The sequence below is a fragment of the Zalophus californianus genome, chromosome 6 (genome assembly GCF_009762305.2).
Source record: "Zalophus californianus isolate mZalCal1 chromosome 6, mZalCal1.pri.v2, whole genome shotgun sequence".
Lineage (NCBI taxonomy): Eukaryota > Metazoa > Chordata > Mammalia > Carnivora > Otariidae > Zalophus > Zalophus californianus.
The window spans coordinates 108,068,531-108,092,742 of record NC_045600.1 but is presented as its reverse complement, the minus strand read 5'-3'; the positions used below and the strand labels follow the sequence as shown (position 1 = coordinate 108,092,742).

The following is a 24,212-nucleotide window of genomic DNA, read 5'->3' as shown; positions in this document are numbered from 1 at the left end:
AGCATGCAGAGGGGTGGAAACCTGACTCATGATCCACTGTTCCTGAGCTGCATCTGGACAGGCTCCTGCCCACCCGAATACAGCAGGATATAAATGGAACTGCCTGTAATTATAACACTCGTGTTATATGGGCACAGCACTTTAAACTTTTCCAGGAAATTCCTGCGCCCCATTTCATGCTCAGCACAGCCCTGCTGGGTTGGCAGGTGGGAACAGTTGTCCGTTTTAGGTGGTCAGATCTGCAAATCTTTTCTGTGCCTTCTCGGGGCTGGGCCCTGTGCTGGGTCCCGGAAGGTGAAGGCTCCTGCTTTGAATACGATGGTCCATGTATGCCCAGGAATCAGGGAACCTGAAGAGAAAGGGAGGTTAGGACGAGGTTCAGGTATTCAGGAACACTGAGATGAGGCCTGAAAATGACCCAAGCAGTTCAGCGTGTCGAGCGAGATGAGTCCCTGCAGGATCCACGGGCTCCTCAGCTGCACAGGGAAGACCAGGAGCTCTGAGCCTGGCCTGTTATTTAGGTCAAGGGCATGCATTGCCATGTGCAGATTCTCCCACGTGTCCGACTTGTTTTCATTCCCGTGGTTGGAGAGACCAGGGTGCCTCTCCCCACCCTCATCTCCACCCCAGCTCTTCTAAAGTCCCCAAGTCTTGTTTTCAAGTAACAGGCATCTGGAAGTTTTTATCCGATAGGACTCTTAAAGAGATGATGATTAAATTTGAATCTGAGACTCTTGAATACTTAAAAAGAAAAAAAAAAATCCTTCCAAATCTGAAGGTATGGAGCAACGATGGTGGGCTGTCGGCGCTGCGATTGGCCATTGGGTCGCTATTTTAGGGCGCAGAGGTTTCTCAGTGCCAGCCACTGATGCCACCATAATTGGCCACAGCTGTCCTGTCTCAGGGTCGGTCAGACTTCTGTGGGGCAGAGGATGGAGAGCCTTTCGGCTTTGCCCAGAACAGGTCTGGAGCCCCCGTGAGTCCACGTCCTGGGCGAGCTACCAGGCTCCATCTCCCACAAAAGCGTTCCACAGACAGCCTCAGACAACTGCTTCCTGCAAATGTGTGGAGAGCCTTCAGCTGCCCTGGGCCTGTTTAGTTACGCCAGAGAGAAAGATCTCTAGTCCTAGGGGAAGGACCCCATAGAATGTTCTCAAATAGCAGAGGAAGGGCCCAGCGGCTGATCACCTGGGCTGCTGTTGTCTACCTAGCAAGGAAACCAGCCTTCGAGTGAAAAAGGGTAAAAGCAACAAGAGGAAAGAGACTCCAGTGCTCAGGGTAGGAGAGGAGACCCCAAAATGCCACCTGGTCACCCAAAGAACCCAATGCCCCAGGCCACAGGAGCCATTGGGGAAACCCAGGGAGCTAGAGTCAACCCAGGGAACTCTAGTCTCAATTTGCAAAAAGGGGAAAAAGGATGTTCTGGAAATTACCATCAAGAAGGCCAGCTGTGATCTCTGGTCAAATTCTAAAACAGATTTTTAAGCCAATGGTTCCATTAGCATTTGGAAATGAACGCAAAGGTCACTAATAGCTGGAGTGGCTTCTATTAGTCCTGGCTGCCTGCTGAGGTGGTGAACTCCCTGTTGAGCTGGGTAATCAAGGAGAAGCTGCAGGAGTCGGCCAGAAAGCTTACAAAAGGGACCCATACCTCCCAAGGGGGCGCAGACTCTATGAGTCTATAATGCCCTCAGGCCAGGAGGGGAAGCTATAGAGGAAGGAAGGGACTACAGTCATTGCCCATTGGTGGTGGATGGAGCTGGGGTGCTCCTCTTACCTGAGGGCTCAGCCAAGGAATTAGACCTCCTACCCCACAGTCCATACGTCTCCCCAACTCCAAAAGTTTCCAGAAGGAAGCAGTTTTATTAGCGTGGGTCCTGTCTATACAAATACTTTGGTGACTCACCTGAGATGGAAAGAGACTATTTTCCTTTCACCTACACGTGATGACCCAGCAGGACCAGAACAGGCCAAGGCGGGGGGAGTCTCCCACCTCCCCGGCCAGCTGCCCCTTCAGCCTGTGCCCTTCCTGCAGCGCCCCCTGGGGTTGTGGGCTGGAGAGCTAAGGCCATTGGCCATTATCGGAGGTCCTGAGCTGTTGAAGCCTTCAGGCTGTAATTTTTCCTAAGAGCTTTACATCTGAACTAGTTTGGCACATTTGACTCAATCAAAAATGAAAGAAACTAATCCATAAATTCCATAAATGATGATGTGAGGGGTTGTAAACTCTTCTACGCCCCCATAGCCCTAAACAGTGGATTCTTCCACCTGCCAGCCAGGCCAGGCAGTTAAGTGTCCTCAGGTTCCACCTTGTGCGACCAGGACATGGGAGCCAAGGTCTGCCGGCTTGCTGTTCCAGATGGTTGAGAAGTGACTCCTGCTGGTAGGAATCATTTCCAGTTCATGGGGGGGGTCCTCCTAAGCCCCAGGCCCTCAGGCTGTGTGTTGGTGCCCCGCACCCCACTCCTGGGCCTCGTTCCCAGGACCTCCGAGCAGAGACCACCAACACTCTGATCAGGACTGAGCAGTCAGGTACCGTGTGGCCCCTGCTTCCCACACCCCCTCCTTGTCACCCTGGCTCCCGATTTCCAGCACGGTGAAGAGCTTCCCTCCGCAGAAAGACTGAGGGCCTGTTTCCGGGTGTCTCCTGCCCAACCCTGTCTAAACCTCCTGGCACTCGTCCCTTCCTCAGGCTCCACTTCGGGCTTATTAAAAATAATCATCTTCTGACAGAATCCGAGCATTAGTGAAAGTATAATCCATCCTCTTAACCATGTATTTGCCTTAGGAGGGGCTCTTGGCCCTTCTACAGCCACTCTGATGATGGCTACACAGGCACTAGGGAGCCATGGAGGAGTCTAGGGAGGCGGACAGTACTCGGGGTCCTCTAGGTGGTCTGTGCGCCAGTGCACAGAACCACCAGCAGCCACCTCCACCCGCCCATCCGAAGCCAAGAAGAATTGTTGGCATCTCGTATCCTCATTCCATTACTGCTGGGCAAGAAGAAAGCACTGCCTGACTGTGTGGCCTCAGACAAATCATTCAACCTCTCTGAATCTCAGTCTTTGAGCAGATGTCTGAGAAGTATTTTCTGGAAGTGAATCTTGAGGCTTGGAACTGGAAGTGTGTATTTCGAGACTTGCTAATAAATCAAGTAAGAGTTTCTTAAAATCCTATCCTAACTCCACCCACCCCCTCAGTTGCCCGCCCCTTCCTGCGGGGACCGCCCCCCCCACCCCCCCAGCCAGGCTGCCTGGCCTCCAAAGGGGCCCTCCCCTTCAGCTGCTGTCAGCGCCAACCTGACCATGAGGTCTACCTCTTTGACTCCTGCCTCCCCGGTGCTTTCTAGACCAACTAAAGAATGAGAAGAGCTACTATATACCGAGGCCTGATTGGATGCCAAGCACCACGCTAAGAATTAAAAATGTGAATCCTCACAGCAAAATGATTTACGGCAGCGGCGGAGACAGAGTAACGGAGAGAGAGAGCGAGGGAAAGAGAGAGAAGCTTGCCCAAGATCATACAGCTAGCCCCTTTGGAGCTGGGACAGGGACCCTGGATGTCTGACCCCAGGCATGCTCTAGCCACCAGGCCAGGGATTCTCAGCCTCAGCCCAGCCGACAGTTTGGGCCCCACAGTTCTTGGCTGTGGGACTGTCCTTGTGTACTGTAGGCAGCAACCCTAGCCATTACCCACCAGATGCCATACTGACCCCAACACCACCCCCCACTCTGACAACCAAAACTGGTTCCAGGCATTGCCAAATATTGCCCGGGGTCCGAGCTGCCCCCAACTCAGGAACCACTGCCTTAGACTATGCTGTTTCCACGGCTGGGGACGCACACTGGCTGGAACTTGGTTGAGGTCACATGCCCAGGGAGCCTTCAGCTCAGGTGGGAAGGCAAGACTGCTGTAGGGGCCGGGGCAAAAGGCAGCTAAGAGCTGAGCTAGCAGAATCCAATGGCAGGTGCTATGCTCAAGTGAATTACAGGTATAGGTTGCCTATAGGGAGGGTACGGACTTGGCCTTGACCATGCCGGCATGCTCATTTCTGCACAGGGCACCAGAAAAGTCAGCTTATGCCAAAGGTCCATGGGCAAGGCCACCCGGGCACACCCTAGCACTATGTGGTGGGAGCTCCGGTGGCCCCAGGGGGAAGGAAGCCATAAATCAGGGAGCCAGTGCCAGGCCCAGAGCATGGGACGAGGCTCTTCTCTGGAATGCCCTGCTATTCATGTTCCAGCTGGGTCTGCATGCCTGGCTTCCTCAGCCAAGGCTTTGGCCCTTTGGGGGACCCTGTCCTTCCAGATTTTTTCCAAATGCAAAATGTCTAGGCTCCCCGAGCTGGGGAAAGACAGTGCCATAGCGAGGTTTGCTCCGGTGGCCTTCGCTTGCCCTCCCAGGCAGCCCTCAGCCACTGTCCTCGGTGAGGCTCTCCCTAGCAACAGACCCCTCTTGGAACAGGGCCACTACCTGGGAGCACAAACATGTAGCCCCTGCCAGGGTAAAACGGCATAAGGCGAGAGCCCGTGAGCCATCAGCCGGCCCAGTACCACCAAATCCAGAAGTCCCAGTGGAATCCCCAAGCTCCACTGGTCAGCATCAGTCCTCCGCAGCAGAATCCCAGCCATGTCAGTTGAGCCAGGCTTCCTCAGCACGTCGTGGAGGCCTCTTGTCATCTGCAAAGCCAAAAACTCATTTTCTCCACGGAGGAAGGCTGTCCTGCAGTAGCAAACTTGGACTCAGCCGTAAGAGAGAGGGAGGAGAGAGAGAGGCGAGGCCCACGGATCACTCTCCTCTTAGAGGGTGTTCCAATGGAAAACTGGAACCTGAGTCCAGGGGCTGCCCATGGGTGTTTTCTCCTCTGCCCAACCCACCTCCTGCTCCAGGTCCTAGCCCTACCCCGACTTGCTGTGCAGCCTCGGGCAAGTCCCTTTCCCTCTCTGAAGCTTGGATGCTGTTTGTCAAGTGCAGATAATGAACATCTGTCCCACTGGCCTCTCACAGATGGGTGGCTGGATGAGAAAGTACTCTGCAAAGAAGGGAGCATGCCCCAAGTTCAAGGAGCGCTGGCGGTGACCGTGGGCAGCGAGTCTTTGAAGCCCCGGCCCCGATCCTGGCCCGGCAGATGTCAGGCACTCCCCAGCTGAGGCTCATACAGAGTAGGAGGAAAAAGCTAATTAGAAAGTGTGACATTAAACACAACCAAGCATATCAGACTCTCCAGAGACCGGCTTACTTACAGTCATAAAAACATTCTGTCTGAACAGTCAGTTCCAGAGTATTCCAACTCTTTAAACCTTATCTAAGATCAACTTCAGTCTTTAAAGTGCCCCCTGGGAAATGAGAAATGGAAGGTCAGCTTCAGGTTCACGGTCCTGCCCCCTCCACTGGCACCAGTGAGACCAGCACCTGGTGACCCTGCCTGCATGTTCACTCACGGCCTTGACTGTCCCAAGGCCAGAATCACATTTTTCCATTGGCACCATCGCTTTGGAGGTGCGGGGAGTTGGAGTGGTTGGGGGGACCTCAAATCCTGCCAACCAGCCAGGATCAGGGAGGTTCAGTGCAGGGGAGAGGTGACTTCACCAGCTAGTACTCTCACAGCCCAAAGCTGGGGTACCACCTGCCCGGGCCAGAATCGCCAAGGTCGCCCAGGAAGGTGGCCCTCCCTGCTTCCACCACCTCCTCGGACCTTCATTGTCCCTAGTCACTGCTCTTCCTCTTCTAAGTGCTTGCTGTTTGTCTTTCTGTGCCCACTAGCTCTGTGGGTTGTTTAAGGAGGTGGGGTAGTGATGGCGAGGGTGCAGAGGCAGCCAGAGAGGGAGGGGACCCAGTCCTCTGGGACGACCCTGGAGTCAGGAACAGGGAGCCAGCCCCTCAGGGAGCCAGAGCCCCCATCTTCCCGTCCAAGCACTGCAGCACCCACTTACCCTGCAGCTAAAGACAAGCGTCCTTCCTCGGAGCGAGGGCTGTCACGGATGTGGCCCTGGCTTATCCATCCAGTCTCATCAGAGTCACTCTGGCCCCTCATTCCATGCTCCAGACCATTAAACGGCTTCCAGTTCCTTAAAACCAAGGCCTCGAGACTCTCCAGCCTCAGGGCCTTTGCACACTTGTCCCCTCCCTGTCCAGGTGTCCGGGTGAGCATGATTTTTCAAAACGCTTTTCCTGACTCCCATTTCAGTCTAGCCTAAACCTCCCTGTGCTATTTACTTATAGCATTTATCACAATTTGCAACTATTACACTTATTTGCACAGTTCTTTAGTACTCGGAGCTCTGCGAGGGCGGAGACAATATCCCAGCACCAAGCAAGTGACTAGGACAAAGCAGACACTGAAGAAATGAAGAAGTAAGATTTACACACAGGGAAGCAACTCAGACACCACAAAGGAATGTGGAAGGAGGCCAAGTGCAGGGGCACGGCCTCAAGGAGTGAAGGAAGGAAGGGAGAGCGACAGGAGATTTCCTACAGAGGGGGTAAGCCCACAGAGGAACAGAGGCTGGGGCCTAGAGGTGGAGTTTATTTCTAGTGCATTCCTTTGTTTGACCCATTTTGTGCTAAGGACGGGGTGGAAGGTCCTTGGCTCATTCAAAAGTCAAGAATCCTGGCTGGAAGTCGTTAAATAATGAACACAGGAGAAGGTGCCCGAGGTGGCCGGCACATGTTTCATTGTGCAGAACCCGGATGCGGCTTCCCAGCGAGGGGCCCCCGGGGGATGTGAGCCAATGTGTGTCCCCTCCCCAATGTCAGGACGGAATTCTGCTGGGAGCCGTTGGTGCCTACGACTGGAACGGAGCCGTGCTGAAGGAGACCAGTGGCGGGAAGGTCATTCCTCTCCGAGAGTCCTACCTGAAGGAGTTCCCCGAGGAGCTCAAGAACCATGGCGCCTATCTAGGTAAGAGCCCGAGCAGAGCGTGCCTGCTGGGCAGCAGGCCAGGAGGGCCCCAGCGGAACTGCCCCCACACGAGACAAGGGGCCTGTGTGTGAATATTCTGTGAAAATCCAGGCACAGGGGCCACTGCCTCTTCAGCCTGGCATCCACCGCACCCAGCACCGTGCCTGGCCCACCGTACGTTCTTGATAACCAGGTAGAATAAGTGACAAGCAATGCACCTGTACCTGAAATTCAGCTGATGCTTCTAGACGCGAGGTCAGCCGTTGGTGTTAAAGCTTGCTGCCTTGACTAGGGTTTGAGCACGCTGAGCTGCCTCCGAAGGCAAAGTGCAAGTATTAATGTTCACAATCAAGGCGGAAGTCACTTCCCACTAAGCACTCCAGAAGCAGACATTAAAGAGAACCACAGACTGTTGGCCCGATGGTGATAGGTCCCAGGTGTGAGGCCCTAACCTACTGAACCCAGTCACCTCCAGTTCTGTAAGAACCATGAGCCTGGCCCTCCACGCTAAGGCTGCCAGGGAGGATTCCTTTCTGAAAGGGCCAAGCCAGAGTGAAGGGCGGAAGCGGGTGAACGGCCAGGGGGGGTCCCATTGTCTCTGAGCCAAGTCGGCCATCTTTGAGGTCACCCATCATTAATGCCTCCTCGGACCCCACTCCTCCATGAGACTGGGCCCCCCGGAGTTGGCATACCTGTCCACATGTCCGGCCTCTCCCTAATGCTCCATGTCATCCCTGCCTTTGTCCCTCAGCTCTTCAGCCACTCACCTTGCCTGTGACACTGCCCACACGGTGGTCACCCCATTTTCCACCCCCAACTCTGAGACCCTGAGCTGAACACAGGACAGAATGCTGGAATCAGGACTTGCCTGGGAAATAGAGAGGTGTAGGTCCCTAAAGTCCCCCAACACTACCTGGCCCACAGATATTAAACCTGAACTGCATAGAGCGCCCCCTGTGGCCGGTGCCCTCCGAGTGCCCTGGTAAGCGGGACCCCGCTTCTGCCTTCCAGCCACTTCTCAGCCGGTGGGGCAGACACAGGGGCACAGATACAAATTATAACACAAGTGGGGCCAGCGCGCAGATGCGAGCACAGAAAAGGAGGGAGAAATCGGAGCCCCCGCCTTGGCAAATGCCCAAACACTAGAAGAGATGTCAGAAGAACGAAGGCCAGCGCCCACCTCCCACGGATCAGTCGTGATGGTTTGTGCTCCTCCCATGTGCTCAGCACTGGGCCGGAAGTGGGGGCACCAAGTGAGGGGTGGTGGAGCAGTTGCCGTGAAGCCTTAAATATCAGGGAGATAGCATCAGCGCCCAGGGCTCAAGTGAGTGGGACAGACACCGAGGGTGGTCTCGGTCCAGTGGCCAGCAGACTCTGGCCCCCACTGTGCATGAGCTGGGGCCTATACCAGGGCTCTGAGGCAGGAAGAGTCCGAATAAACCAAAATGGTCCCAGAGAAGGAGGGAGGCATGGAAAGTGCTAGGCAGGTTCAGGACCCAGGAGGTGGAGCGGTGAGGCTGGGGCAGAGAGGTGCAGCAGGAAGGGGAAGGCAGGTTAGAGCAGACTGCGGCTGGAGGCCTCGAGTGCCAGGTTGAGGAGTTGGAGCTTGTTCATGCTAGCAGTAGGGAGATAGTGAAGGTGTTTGAGTGAGGGAGCAGCAGGATGAATCTCCCCCCTCTCTCCTGGCCCAGCAGAGCTGTCTTCCTCCTCCCAGGAGACCCTGGTGGGGTAGAGCGAGGCTGAAAATCCCTCGTAAGGCCCCACCATCTTGCCTTACCCACAGCCACAGCCTTGGGTGGGGTCCTGAAGGAATGCCTTCTCTCTTCCTCCTCCCTCTGGGGCTCATCCCCGAGAGTCTGGGATCTCTGGAAGATTCCTTCCTATGTGCCCCAAAGGAGAGGGGTTTTAGAGGAAGGAGACCGGGAGGCCAGGCTCTCAGCCTCCACACAAGGAAGCTGTATAGACTTTTGGCCACGGGTCTTCCTCTGTCATCGTGTCAGGCCTTCTGGGAGGTCGGTCCAGCTTTCAGGATGGCCCTGCGTGCTGGCCAAAGAACCCCATGGAAACTGAAGCCACAGCCAGCAGACTGTGGGAAGCAGGAAGTTCCCCATGCTGCCTGCTGCTTTGAGAGGTGCCTGCTCCCAGGACATTCGGTCCCCACGCCCCTCCCCCCACCACTGTCCCTCCTTCTGAGGAAGCCCTGACGGGGGGCTAATTGAGAACAGTTTCAGTAGTGCCACAGGGGGCTCAAAAGAAGGCTTGGTGAGGTGCCTGGGTGGCTCAGTCAGTTAAGTGTCCGGCTCTTGATTTCGGCTCAGGTCATGATCTCAGAGTCGGGAGATCAAGTCCCGAGTGGGGCTCCATGCTGAGCATGGAGATTCTCTCTCCCCCACCCCCAAAAAAGAAAACGAAAGCAAGCAAGCAAACAAGCTCAGCCCCACTCTGTAAGGCTGACCCCACCCTACCCTCGTATATTTATGGTTGGGTTAATACACAGCCATCTCAGCCTATGCAATATCCTGCTTCACTGACCTTTCAAGCCCCATTCCCCAGAACACACCTCTAAGAGTCAAAAATGTTGTGTCTGGAACCAGAGTAGCTCACCCCACTGCACCCATGCTCCCAGCCACCGAATCATCTCGTCTATGCATCCTGCAGCCACTGTGTAAGCAACCAGTGGAACCGAACTTACCTCGGTTACCACACCCCCAACACACACACACGCACACACACACGGCAGAAGGAGACATCATTTGCCAGAAACAGCCCAGGAACTGCCAACAAAGGCATCTAAAAACTGGGGTCCAGTATCTGAGGCCGTCTGGCAGAAAGTGGGGCTCTAGGCTCTGCACGCCTCATGGGTGCTGTGTGTGCATCAAGAGTCACAGCGCTCGGGCAAAGCCAACCCGAGGACACGGAGTGGTGGCCTTTCCAGAAGATCCCCTGGTTTCCATTTCCTCCTCACTTGTGTATCGTATGTGTGGGACTGAGAGGAGGCTAGGGGCTCCTTCCTCTGAGTCTGCAAAGTTCTGGGGCTGCAGATGTCGCTGGGACCCCATGTCAATGCCCAGTGGAGCAGCCCCTTACACCTGGCAGGCAATGCTCTAATTTTCCACAAACTGCTTAGCAGCAGGTTGTAGTAATGAGGATGACACTGGCTGGTCCTTGAGAGAGACAATTGGTGGGGATCCAAAACAAAGCCTGCCCAATATGTAATGAAGCCCAGCTCGGGTCCACCACCTCCCTCCGCTGTGCTCCCCTGTGCACTCGGGACTCTGGCGAAGGAGGGGACATGCACGTCCCACGTCAGCAATACCTTTTAGTAGCCACACACCCCTCCCCCGCCTCTGGCTTCCTTGGTGCCCTCCAGCAGGGGGAGGAGGGGTCCATGAATTCTGCCCACCCTCCAAACCCCCCCATCCTGAACGCTGCCTCTTCCAGGCCCCCCAGGTTGTACCTAGGAATTACCACCCTGCGGGTTCACATCTGCTCAGCCTGCCCTGAATGCACTCCCCGAGCAGGCCGGTCCTCAGGCACCGCCGAGGACCTGGGGCAGAGACCAGCCTGTTTCCTCCTGTGGCAGGGTACACAGTCACGTCGGTCGTGTCCTCCAGGCAGGGGTGGGTGTACGTGGCTGGAGCACCCCGGTTCAACCACACGGGCAAAGCCATCCTGTTCACCATGCACAACAATAGGAGTCTCACCATCCACCAGGCCCTGCGGGGTGAGCAGGTAATGAAGGGAGAGTCTGGGGACAGGGGCGCGCTGGGAGGGTGTATGGAAAAGGCGGGGCTGCCCAGGACTCTGGAGCTCAGCAATTCCTCCCCAGACATCCTTCCTAGTTGGGGGGCAGGGGGGAGCATACACCTCCTTCCTACCAGCCTTGAAGCTGGACTGTCCCTTCCCCAGAAAGCCAGGCCCTGGTCCTTGCTGCAGCAAGGAGAGCCTGGGAGAATTTGCTTGCCTCTGTTTCATGGACCTCTTGTCTCTGGTGCCTGACCTCTGCCCCTGACAGCCAGCTTCTCTGTGTTCGTAACCAGAGTTCAGGGTTAGAGGCGGCAGCTCCGCTCTGGCTTCCCAGCTCAGGCTGCGGGAGCCCCTAGGCATCCTGAGGGACAGGCATTTTCCTCAAGGCACCTTCACACTGCCCACAGCACACCCACCCACAGCGAGGCCCCCTGGGTTCTCCAGGATGCCGCCAGCTTCTCTCCTGTTCCTGGAATGGGAACAGTACAGAATGTGACAGCCGCCAACCCCATGGCCCCGTCTGGGCTGCCGTGGGAACCACACTGTGCTGCTCAGTCTCATGTCCGGTGGTCATGAATACCAGCTGCAAAGCTATAAGAATCACTGGTGGGGGAAAGCCCAGAAAACAGCGTTCTGACCCAAGTCATTCCAACAGCCGAGGAAGAGGGTGGTCCTGAGAAGCCACAGAGCTTTTCCAAGGTTACATGGTGGATTCAAGGCTGGTCAGGCTTAGAACCCAGGACTCTCTCTCTCTGCTTTATGCTACCTGCTGAACCTTGACAACCTCAAAACCAGCACGTGCAGACACACACACACACACACACACACACACACACACACACACACACACACACACACACGTGCACGCACCCCGCGTGGCAGCACTCAGCATCCATGGTCTCCGGGGCCTGAGCTGGGCCCTAGCCAGGCCCTTACCATCATTCCCAGCTCACCCTCTGCTCTGCAGAGCCAAGAACAGCCCTTTCTCTTGCACCTTTTACTGCCCTTGGCCTGTGACCTTGAGGACAAGCTCCTCACGGGGCCTAACCTAAACCCCTCTAGCTGCAGGAAGCCATCATTCCACCATTCTTCTTCCTGTCTCAAGGGCACTGGCAGACCAGGGCCCTGCTCTGTCCCCCGGCCTCCATCCCACCTTGCCCACACTCTGCCCGGGGCCAGCTCTTCCGGGAATCCAAGGCTAGACCTTGAGAGCTGGAGGGAATTTGGTGATGAATTTATGACATTTTTACTGCCCGTTTCCGCCTCCAACATCCGAACGAGAAACCGCAGTGCTGAAAGCAGCTAAATTAAGTGGATTCCAAATCACCGTGACCCACATAGCTGAGGCCACATATTTAGACAAAAGTCTCCCTCCCGCCTCCCTGACTTGCTCTCTGTCTGCCTCCTAATTACCTTACGCAGGGATAGCTCTTCCCTCGCCCACCCCTGTGTTGAGATTTCTGTTTTCCTCTCTTCTGTGTTTCTATCTCACTCCTCAGTTAAAAGCTTTTAATACTTGCAGATAGATTTCTCCTGAAAGCACCCGAAGCCAGGAGGTGGCTGGGCAAGGGAGTGTCATGGGCTCTGGTGTCAGACCGGAGTTTCAACCCACTTTGGCTGTGGCCAGCCTTCTGACCTTGGGCAAGCCACTCATATTCTCTGAGTTTCAGTTCGTTCCCTGTAAAATGACGACAGTGATCTCTCCTAAGGTAGCAAGAGGCTCACACGAGCCAACTGAGGCTGTAAAGTGTGTCACACGGGGCTTGTCTGTGGAAAGGACTCTTTCATCCTTCCCAAGTGACCCACTGGTCCAATAAACACTTATTGTATTTATTATATTATCATACCCAGGCCTGGAGGGGACACAGCAGGCACAGTGCCCACTCTCCGTGGGGGGAACTGGTGCTGGTATGGGGCTGGTGGGGGAACATCGAGGAGGGGTACCCACTGCAGGCAGGGCAGGGCAGGGTGGGAGTCTAACAGGAAGTGACCTGAGGATGGTAGACATTATCAGGGAGGGAGAAGGGAAGAGGAGTGCAGACCAGCCAGGGTTTTTGGAGAAATCACTGGGAATGTCCGGAGAGAGTGTTGGAGCCCGAGCCTGGGGGTGGGGGTGGGGGACACAGAGGCTAGTGCGGGAGGGAGGCAGGTCCAACAGGGCCACACTGAAGAATTTGGACTTCCCCCTGCACCCTCTCCAAGAGCAAGGGAGTGGTGTGGTCAGCTGCTAGCAGCCACTCTGGCTGCCCGTGGGGGTGGACTGGCGGGTGAGGCAGGGGGTCTGTCGGCAGGCGCCTCACCGGGGAAGGAGCAGCAGAGGAGGGAAGTAGGCAGACTCAAGGCAAGTTTGGTGCACATCAGGCAGGGCTTGCTGGGAGTCTGCAGGTAGGAGAGGTGGCAGTGGGACCAGGGAGGACCCTCAGGTTTCAGACTAAACAAGTGGATGGCCCCCTCACTGAAGTGGGGGGCACGGCACCCGGAGTGGGTGAGGAGCTCAGTGGGTGCTCAAATGCTGAAAAGAAACCATAATTCCCCTTCTGAGGTGCTAATCCCAGAGTTCTTCGTAATATTAAACACTGGAGCAAGCCAAATGTCCCATTAGAGGATTGATTGTACACATGTGGCCCATACGTGGTTTGGAATATTACAGAACCACCAGTGATCAGATTGTAAGAAAAAATATAACACATCAGGGAGACACTGCTCATGATCCATTGTTTGATTTAAAAATCAGATATAAGGGGCGCCTGAGTGGCTCAGTCATTAAGCGTCTGCCTTCGGCTCAGGTCATGGTCCCAGGGTCCCGGTATTGAGCCCCGCATCGGGCTCCCTGCTCGGCGGGAAGCCTGCTTCTCCCTCTCCCACTCCCCCTGCTTGTGTTCCCTCTCTCGGTGTGTCTTTCTCTGTCAGATAAATAAATAATAATAAAAAATCAGATATAAGCTATATATATATTACGACCCCAGATTGTAAGGGTAAAATGGTATACACACACAAAAACAAGCCCCACACACTCTGGACAAAACAGACTAGACAAAAGTACACTCAAACCTTCGTGGGAGTTCTAGTTGGATGTTGGGACAATGGGTGACTTATCTTCTTCATAGCTTTTTCTGATATTGCTCATTTTTGCCATGAGACTGTGTTGCTCACAGAGCAAATGGCAATCAAGACAATTAACCAATGGAAAGAAAGAAGGGGGGAGGGCTGGATGACAGAAGGAGAAAAGAGGGCAGGGTGGCACCCGGTGAAAACAGGTGAGTGCCCACTCCACGGGAGGGGAGGAGAGGGGAGCGGGGGCCGGGGTGGGCGGGGTGAGAAGGGGAGGACCAGATTCGTAGCGGAAGGGTGTCCCCGGCTCCCCGCACAGCCCAGCCCACTGCCCCCCCAATCCGTGTGCTGCAGATAGGCTCCTACTACGGGAGTGAGATCACCTCGGTGGACATCGACGGCGACGGGGTGACTGATGTCCTGCTTGTGGGCGCCCCCATGTACTTCAGCGAGGGCCGAGAGCGGGGCCGAGTGTACGTCTACAACCTGAGACAGGTACCGCTGAGGCGGGGGGCACCTCGCCCCTGCCTTCACTCGGGTGTCCATGAGGGAAACAGGGCCACCCCAGAGAGGCCAGTGCCCTCCTGCTGAGCCAGGCCGGGGACAGCCGGACCCTCCTCTGTCGCTGGGCTTAGGTAGTCAGGGAGGGGATTCCGGGGGTACAGCGGGGTGGAGACAGGGTGCTGCCGGCCCTTGCCTCGTCCCCCTGAGCCTTGTCCCACTCCTGGTGTTGCAGAACCGGTTTGTTTATAACGGGACGCTGAAGGATTCCCGCAACTACCAGAACGCCCGATTCGGGTCCTCCATCGCCTCGGTTCGAGACCTCAATCAAGATTCCTACAACGACGTGGTGGTGGGAGCCCCTCTGGAGGACAACCACAGAGGAGCCATCTACATCTTCCATGGCTTCCAAGCCAGCCTCCTAAAGATGCCAAAGCAGGTAGGGTGCCTAGTAAAGGGCTGGAGCTGGCCCAGGCGTCCTAGCCACTGGGGCTCGGGCATCCCGTGTGGGAGTCTCTTCTGTGCCCTGCAGGGAAGGATTCCAATCTGTGCTAGCTCTACTTGCCCCAAGCTGGGATTTCGAAATGGGTGCTTTTGTCTGCGGGACGTTGTTCCCATCACCCCTGTGGTGGGCACCCTCTCCCTGCTTAACTTTGTCTCCCCTGCAAAAATGAAACCTCGGGGACCCCAACCTCACTCTCCCCCCCGGCGCCGCACACGCACGCATGAGGTTGACTGCGAGCGGAAAATTTCCACATGGGCTTGCTCTTCTCTGGAAATGCCAAGCGCTAAAAACCCTCCTCCCCTCAAGAGGGACCCGTCTCAGGTCCCATGCCCTTGGGGTAATCCTTTTTGCCTACGTATTTTCTTAGTAAGGTGGTCTAATACACCACGGTCAGAGACGCCAGGGCCGGGGGTGGGGTGGTACCTGCCAAGTAACAGGGACTTACCCTTAATGGGGAACCCTTTTAAGACACAATATCTTAATCTGAAAGGATGACTGGAGGGTGGGTGCCATCACAGACCAGGAGAGGGGATAGATTTGGGCTGGGAAGCTTCCCGATGGTTCCAAGTGGGCTCTCTCCGATGCTCCCAATCATAGCTTCCCTGAGGATCACCCTGCCCTGCCCTGTACCAACAGCGCTGGCACCCAGCTTTCTCTTCCCACTTCCTGCAGAGAATCGCCGCCTCTGACCTGGCTCCCAGCCTCCAGTATTTTGGCTGCAGCATCCACGGGCAACTGGACCTCAACGAGGATGGGCTGGTCGACCTGGCGGTGGGCGCCCTGGGAAACGCTGTGATTTTGTGGTTGGTTCTCCTGCTTCTCTTGGCTCTCGGGCTCTTCTGAGGGTCATGATGGACACCCGGTTTTAACGATATGCTTTAGGACCTTTGTCCCTTTCTTTAATCATTGTCAACCCAACTCACCCTGTTCTTATCCTCTCGTGATGACACATTTCCTTTCTGAGGAATCGTTGTAAATTGTTTTGGAGTCCAAATCCCTCTTCCCAACAGCGTTCTAAGACTTTAGAGCAATCAAGTATCCAAAAGCCCCTCTTAGAATTTGGCCTAAAATTTCTGGCTTCCACTTCGGCTTTTCAAACTCCTTAAAGGACAGGCTGAGGATATTCTTATCGGCTGGACGGATCTCCCTTCTCGCCAGAATGTTTCTGCCATACAGAGATCTCTTTCCTCCAAACCCCTCCGGACTCCTCATTTCCTTTTCCAGGGCCTCACCTCTGCACCATCCCATCAGATACTTGCCATATATCCGCACGCGGGGGCTTTCTTTAGCAATTAAAGTCTACAGCTTAAAAAAAGAGAGAGAGAGAGAGAGAGCTTTCTAAAAGTCCCTGTATTTTACCATGGGATGTGTTGGCCACTTTTCGAGCCAAAAAAAAAAAAAAACGTGTTTACCTTTTCATTTACGTTGATGAGCTATTTTTCATTAAAAATCCAATAATTTAAAGAAACATGATAAAGAAAAGATCGTTCAGGGTTTCATCAGCTTAACTATTGAATGTGCTATTAGAATTTGGGCTTTTTTTCCTACCAATCTCTTCCCACCCGCATATAAGTTTATATAAGCACAGTCATATTTTTCATATGACTTTTAAAAGGCATGAAACCGAGGTATCCCAGGACTTCACGGGGAGAGTGAAGGAGTGGATATGCTCTCAGTTGTCCAAAATATCACAGCCCGGTTGGGAGATGTCTTAGCCCAGGTTCCCTAGAAAACAAAGCCCGAGACTAGAGTTCATGCATAACGTTTCAGGAGGAGCCTCGTCCTTGAGGCAGAAGTGGGGGGCAAGGATGCTGGAGCAGAAAAGAGGAGCAGTGTGAGTGGGGGGCGTCCCTGAGCCAGCTGGGGCCTCACCGTCGGAACCGCTGCTCCCTCACGGGATCTCCGGCGAGGCGGGACACACCTCTGTTTCTTGCAACAGAGCACTGTAGGGGAGGAGGGAGAGCAGTGTGTCTGGGGGGGGTCCCTGTGTCCCCCATGGCACCCCCTGGCCCTCTAGAGGCAGCGCTGGGCCATGCACCAGTACCACCACCTCTCTCTGAAGGTCTGCTCCGCATGTGGGGGTTCGTGGATCTTTGGGGGTGGCGGCAGCAGCAAGAGCAGTTGGGGTGGTAAAGGTAGTCCCAGTGTCGTTCCAACACCCAGGAAGCAAGACAGCTGTCCAGGACCCAGGGTAGGAGGTAGACATGGCCTAGCGGGTCGGTAGGGTGACACAGAAACTGAGTTCTTTACTGGAAACAAGAGACGCACACCCCCGCCCCGCCTCCAAGAGAATCAGTCTGGCGCAGAGGAGTGGTTGGAGATCTAGCTTCTGAGGTCTCAACCTAAGTGCTACCTTAGTGGTGATGAAATTATGGGCCAGAACCTTCTGGGAAGACTCTGTGCTCAAACCCCATGGATCTCAGACTGCCCCATTAGGATCATCTGGGGAGCTTTTCTCCTTTTTTTTTTTCTTTCTTTCTATTTGAGTATAAGTGATGCGCATGTTCCATAAGTTTCAGGTGGAGAACATGGTGATTCAACAAGTTTATACGATATGCTGTGCTCACCGCCAAAGTAGCTACCATCCGTCACCCTACGCTATTACAGTATCCATGACCATATTCCTCATGCGGTGCCTTCCACCCCCATAAATTAGACATTCCACAGATGGAAGCCTGTACCACCCACTCCCTGCCACCCACTTTACCCATCCCCCCACCCCGTCCCCTCTGGGAACCTTCGGTTTGTTCTCTGTGTGTATAGGTCTGATTCTGCTTTTTGTTTGTTTATTCGTTTGTTTTGTTTTTTAGATTTTTTAGGGTTTTTTTAGACTTTAGATTTTTCACATATAAGTGAACTCATACGGTATTCGGCTTTCTCTGTCTGACTTACTTCACTTAGCATCATAACCCTCTAGGTCCATCCATGTTGTTCCAAACTGGGGAGCTTTGCAAAGCTCGCAGCCTACCTAGGCTTTACCCCGACCACTTAAAGCAGAATTTCTAGGGAAGGGGCCCAGGCAGCAGTAAGCTTTAAAGACTCCCCAGGTATTTGTCTCCAATGGGCAGCCCAGTTTGAAAACCATAGGGTAGTGTCGGGTCGATAGGTGGGGAATCTCTACAACAGGGGGTGGTTCTCCACTTTGGCTGCACATTGCAATCCCCTGGGAGCTTTCACACCTTGCTCTTCGAAGTTTGGTCCCGGACCAACAGGAACAGCATCACTGAGGACTTACTGGAAATGCAGAATCTGTGCCCACCTATAGAGTCAGGATCTGCATTTTAAAGATTCCCCCCATGGCCCCAGAGACGTGCGAACATTAAAATTTGAGAAGCATGGTCTCAGACATATTAATGCCAATTCTGATTTGATTTAACCTGGAGGGCAAACTGGGCATCAGGATTTCTTAAAACTCTCCCGATTATTCTAATGAATGTCCAGGGATGGAACGGGGAGACACAAGGAAGTCAGTGTCGTCTGCAGGCAGTACAGCGGCTAGGACATGATGAAGGGCTGCCTCCGGGGCCAGGTGCCTGCCCTCCACCCACCTGTCACTTTTCTGCACAAACTTTAACATCTAGGACCCCCTCTCTGCCCTCCCCCAAAGGTTTGCCGATTCCATTTCCATCTGCGGCCCCCCTTCTCCCCCTCCCCCCTCTCCGGGTCCCAGGGGCAGCGGAGCGCCCCACCCTCCAGCTACCCGTTCCTCCGCTCCAGGTCCCGTCCGGTGGTTCAGATCAATGCCAGCCTCCACTTTGAGCCGTCCAAGATCAACATCTTCCATAGAGACTGCAAACGCAGCGGCAGGGACGCCACCTGCCTGGCCGCCTTCCTCTGCTTCACGCCCGTTTTCCTGGCACCCCATTTCGAAACGGACACAGTCGGTAAACCAGGCCCCTCCCCCACAGGCCCCTCCCAGCCCCCAGCCCCGACCTCCCTTGTGGACTTTGGGATTGCTCAGCTTCAAAACCTGAGCTTCTGCTGAAATGGGTTTTAAGGGCCAGGTCGCACCTTGAGCCACCTTGGTGACTGCACTTGCGGATCTAATTCCAAGGAGCCAAAAGGGGACATCATGCCAGGGTGAGGGTGGCAGTAAGCAGCCGTGAGCAACAAGGGAGAGGCCGGAAGAGAAGGAAATAGTTGGGGTGCAAAGTTTGGGTCAGAACAGGAACTGGGAGCAGTGGAGCAAACTGGGGCAGCCTAGATACAGAAGAGGCAGCGCCAGGAGAGGGAGCAGGAAACAGGGGAGTCAGACAGACGCAGCCCCCAGTCTCAGCGCTCACAGCTCGGAGTGGGCACGTGGCTGCGGCAGGGCGGGTCCTTCTGAGGATCATCACTTCCAGCCCAGGCAGCAGCCCTGGGCCCACGAGGCCACACAGAGTGACGGCTACAGGTTCTGGGATGGGACTGGGCCCGGGGCAGGAAATTGGGATTTCCGAAAGCTTCTTAGCCAAGGAGCAGGGCCCACCGGAAGGGTGGGGGTGCGGGTGGGTGTGAGAGAAAGGCCAGCCTGGGCGGCTGCAGTCTTCTTTCACCTTCTATCTGGAAAAGGAGAAAGGCGCGAGGACCTGGCGCACCCAGAGGGCTGGCTGGGGTCCAGGCGAAGAGACGAAGCCTTTCCTGGATATAGCAAAAGATCAGCCCCGTTGAAGGGAAGGAGGCTGCAGACTTTAAACCCCAGAATGGAGTCTTAGGTTCGAGGAGCCGGCGGGAGGGGCTCATGGGTGGGAACTGCGGCCTGTGGGGGCTCTGAGCCAGGCCTGACAGGATTCCAGAGGCAAGGGCAAGCCCAGGAAGGTGAAGGAAGGGAGAGCTGGGGAGGTCCAGGACTCCAGCGGGGACTCAAATGAGGGCAACGCCCTGGCCCCTCACCCATTCATTTCTCCTGCATTTCTTCCTCTTTTTCTTTCCCTTCGCTGTCAGCCCCCTCTTCACTCCTCCTCCTTCTGCCTCTCTTCTCTTTGGTTCCTTCTTTTTCTCCTTTCTCACTCACTCTCTGCATGGGAGTTTCCCACCCACACTAGGCCTCATGAGGGGAGAAGAGCAGCTCTTCCCTGGCCGGCCTGGAGGGCTTCCTGGAGGAGGCTGGCTTTCAGTAGGCTCTCTTAGAAGACAGGCAAAGAGTCTTGGGTGGACCTGTGGCTCCACCTTCCTGGTTTTGCCCTCTCCCACCTCCAGGCATCAGGTACAATGCTACCATGGATGAGAGGCGGTACGCCCCGCGGGCCCACCTGGATGAGGGCGGGGACCGATATACCAACAGAGCCGTCCTGCTCTCCTCCGGCCAGGAACACTGTGAGCGGATCAACTTCCATGTCCTGGTGAGCCTGACACCCAGCAGCCCCACCACCAGGGAGCAAGCTCACACAGAAAGGGGACACAGAGCTGGAGGAGGTGCTCAGCGGGTACCAGGCTGGTTTCGAGCCCCCAGCACACCTCGGGAGGCCCTGCCAGGGTGCAGTGTCCTGGACCTTGGGCGCCCCATACTCACGCCCCAGAGAAAAGGCCACTGGGACACACTATCTACCGTCTTGTGGTACCCTCTCCGAAATCCCTTCTTCCCCAGTGCTCAGATGCTTACTGTTCCTTTAGCAGGGGGTGAAATCTGAGGAGAGAGGTGGGCTCGGTGAGGGCTCACAGAGGGAACAGGGGTCAGCCCGCACGGGCCGTGGCTAGAGGGGATTGAAGCAGGCATTGGCTAGCACCGAGGACCAGGGAAGACCGACCCTTGGTGGGGGTGAGCCGGGAGGAGGAACCGAGGGTGGCCGGCCTGGCGGAGGTGGAGAACCAGCGGGGACCTGGGGTCTGGTTTTACAGATAAGGAAGAGAGTGAGAACTTTGCCCCATCCGGAAACTCCAAATACCCAGGCCACAGCTCCAGCCTTGGAGACACAAGCAGGAGGCACTCAGAGCCCACCACCTGCCCCCTGTAATTCAAAGGCCAAAAGGCTGAAAAATGAGCAGGTGTGGGAAGTCCTCATGTCTGTTAATATGAGGCCCTCTCTGATGTGTTTGTGTACCGGTTCTCAAAGTGTGGTCCCCCGGACCGACAGCAGCAGCCCCATCACATGGGAACTTGTTAGAAATGCCTGTTTTCTTTTCATTTTTTTTTTTTAAGATTTTATTCGAGAGAGAAAGAAAGAGAGCGCATGCGCACAAGCGGGGGGGAGGGGCAGAGGCGAGAGAGAAGCAGGCTTCCTGCTGAGCAGAGAGTCCCACACGGGGCTCGATCCCAGGACCCCGGGATCATGACCTGAGCCGAAGGCAGACGCCCAACCCACTGAACCACCCTTGTGCCCCAGAAATGCATGTTTTCAAGCCCCACGCCAGACCCACCGAATCAGCAATTCTGGGGGTGGACTCAGCCCTCATTGTGTTGCTGGGCCCCCCCTGAGGATTCTTCTTTTTTTTAGAAACTAATCTTTTTTTTTTAAAGATTTTTATTTATTTATTTGAGAGAGAGAATGAGAGATAGAGAGCACGAGAGGGAAGAGGGTCAGAGGGAGAGGCAGGCTCCCTGCCAAGCAGGGAGCCCGACGCGGGACTCGATCCCGGGACTCCAGGATCATGGCCTAAGCCGAAGGCAGTCGCTCAACCAACTGAGCCACCCAGGCGCCCCCTTCCCCCCCCCCCCCCGCCTGAGGATTCTGATACAAGCTCAAGTTTGAGAGCCACTGCCTTGATACAAAGAAACCAGTCACGTCAGGATTTGGGTTCCACGCAGGAGATTTTGTAGGCATCTCTAAGTATCCCCTTCTTTACCCTCCACACCTGGACCCACTGGAACAACCCCTGTTTTGCTCACGCATTTGTTCATTCATTGATTCAGCATGCTCGTGTACCCTGTCACAGTGCTGGGGCTGGGCCAGGAGCTTCTGAAGGACGGAGACCGGCACACGGAGATATTCCAAATGCCACTTGAGAAGTGGGCTGTGCACAGGGGGTGGTGGGTGCTGCTTGGCTCCCTGGAGGCCAAGGCGCCAGGGGGGTGGGTGCCCAGACTTGAAGGCTGAGCGAGGGCTTGCTGAACCTCCAGCCACCCAGCACGTTCCTCTATCCTGGCCTCATCCTGAGGCCGGCAGGGAGGCTGCCCTCCCGCCTGGAGGAAGTGGAAATTTTCTCTCCATGTCCTGGCCCAGAAACAGGTGCTCCGTGCCCCCTCACCCCATCCTCATCTCCTCCCACGCAGGACACCGCTGACTACGTGAAACCAGTGACCTTCTGGGTGGAGTACTCCCTGGAGGATCCCGACCACGGCCCCGTGCTGGACGACGGCTGGCCCACCACCCTGCGAGTCTCGGTACATCCCCATGTACAGGGCACACAACCTGGGCGCTCCGTCCCTCCGACCCCCACCTCCTCCCCAAAGCCCAGATCCAGAGCGCCCTGGGTACAAAGGAGATCTTCCCCTACCGCTGTCAACTTGTGAACAAGTTGAGGGGAAGGACGGGGCCTTTCCTGTTCGAGGATCCCCCGTATCACCAGCATAGGGTGAGCACTGGAAGGTTCTGGAGAATCACAGAACTAGAAGGGACCTGAGGTCTCGATCGCCCACCTCCCTCATGTACAGGTGAGGGCACTGGGGGCCAGAGCATGGGAGTCAACCACCTAGAGCCTGCTCTGCAGCTCTGGTCCGGCCCCCTCAACCACAGCTCCTGATCCCTGGGTCTAGGGGCATCCGAACTTTCTGGTATGGAGCACTCAGGTGCTCCTCCCACCTGCAACTCCACAGGCATCCCACTCACAGAAAAGGCCACAGTTTAGTTCTGCCTGAGCTGTGCTGGGAGAGCAGGCGAAATTTGTGAAATTAATACCTAATTCCTGAACTTTGAGGAGCAGCAAGACTTCCGAAATCCCCTCTCTGCTCCCCTTTGCCGCCGCCCTCCCCCCCTCCCAGACCCCACCACCCAGCCCTGGACCCTCACACCTGCCATCCTTTCTCCTGCTTCCTCGTCACCAGCATAGGAGAGAGGCTGTCTTATACAGTTCGAGAAGGGGGGTGGGGGACGGACTGCAGAGCTGGAGACGTCAGTGAGCTGGTGCGTGGAGTCACTACCATCTCCCACCGCGGTAATTACAGAGCCACTAGGGCGAACGAATGAGAACCTGCCCTGAGATCCCCGAGCCAGTCGAAGCCCATGGTGCAGATTGATGCACAGGGCTAGCTCCGCCCCACACTGACGACCCCCGTGCAGGCTGCCAGTTAGGGCTGGAGGCCAGGGCTAAGAGGGGAGCGAGCTCAGCGGAGGTGTCACTGAGCAACCAGATGACAGGCCAGGAAGACTTCCTGGAGAGAGAAGCTTTTGGCCGGACCCTAAGGAATAGACCAGATTCAGATCTGCAGGGATGGGAAGAGTGGCCTTCCACTCCAGGAGAGCTGATGGTATAACCAAGGGACAACAGTGAAAAAGGCAGGCTGAAGGGAATGTGTAAAGAGAAAAAAATTAAAAAGGAAGAATAATCTGGGTGCTATTATCGAGGGCTTCAGGTAGCAGCTAAATTTCCCAAAAATCTTGTTAATCTGGATTTCTAGCCTCCCCCCGACCCGTTTCAGGCAAATGAGAAACATCTGCCCAGCGCTCTTCTGCAAATTCTTATTTAGCATCCTCCTTGCCCGGTACTTCTCTAGTGCTGCGGTTTCTTGCCTCCTGGGGGAATGAGCTGTTCCACATCACTGAGTGTAGCAGTTGCTTATCACATTAATTATTCCTTCTAATCAACTGGGTGGAAATGTTTCTGAAGGTTAGAGGACAGTTTGCACCCTTTGTAAGCAGGAAGCTGGGTGGGGGTAGGGGCATCTTATTGGAGACTCGAAGTCACCGCGGTGAACATGGGTGCAAGGGTGCAGTGAGGCCCCAGAGGGCTACCAGTGTTTTCCACTCTGTCCCTTCGCAGATGGCCTCACTCTGCCCTACTTTGTATGGTTCTGTTGCCCTTTCTGCTGCGTGCCTGCTCCTAGCTGCAAATCCACCACACGATGGGGAAGCTGGGGGCAGCCGGCGTGTGGGTCTGAGTGCAGCTGAGGAGCTCACCGTTGAGAAAAGTCCATGAATTTCCAATCGGGGTGGGCTCCGTTTCCCTTCCCCTGGGTTTCGGCTGTATCCTTGGGAGGCACAGCTGTACTCCTCAGCCCCAGACCTGAACACCCACCTGCTTGCTGAGCACTTTGACCCGGAATGACCACAGGACCACAGAACCGAACTCAAGTTCACCCCTGTGTTTATAAACGAATGGTGCAGCCCTCCTTCCAGACACTAACAAAGGACCTCGTCCAACATCCTGGGTCCTTTGGCCCCTTAGCGCTGATGAACTCCTGGTCCTATGGAACCCCCTCTGGAGGTCCTAACCTGTTGTTTCCCCTCCACACCCAGTACCCCTCCAACACCGTCATCATCTCTTGCCTGAACATTGAAGCAGCATCCTCAGTGGTCTCCCTGACTCTAGCCTTGATCCCTCCAGTCCATCCACCCACAGCAGCCAGAGGGAGCCTTCAGTAATGCAGGTCTG

The 24,212-nt window shown here is 55.4% G+C and overlaps 1 protein-coding gene across 1 annotated transcript in view; it reads left to right on the top strand.

The window, feature by feature from the left end:
- ITGA11 (integrin subunit alpha 11) overlaps positions 1-24,212 on the top strand; it is a 112,586-nt gene that overhangs the window by 71,681 nt on the left and 16,693 nt on the right. Inside the window, exons 11-18 of the mRNA XM_027570941.2 lie at positions 6,757-6,901; positions 10,485-10,633; positions 14,054-14,194; positions 14,436-14,639; positions 15,378-15,508; positions 18,423-18,589; positions 19,884-20,026; positions 21,895-22,005. Coding sequence (XP_027426742.2) covers positions 6,757-6,901; positions 10,485-10,633; positions 14,054-14,194; positions 14,436-14,639; positions 15,378-15,508; positions 18,423-18,589; positions 19,884-20,026; positions 21,895-22,005 — 1,191 coding nt within the window. The remainder of the gene's footprint in view (positions 1-6,756; positions 6,902-10,484; positions 10,634-14,053; positions 14,195-14,435; positions 14,640-15,377; positions 15,509-18,422; positions 18,590-19,883; positions 20,027-21,894; positions 22,006-24,212) is intronic.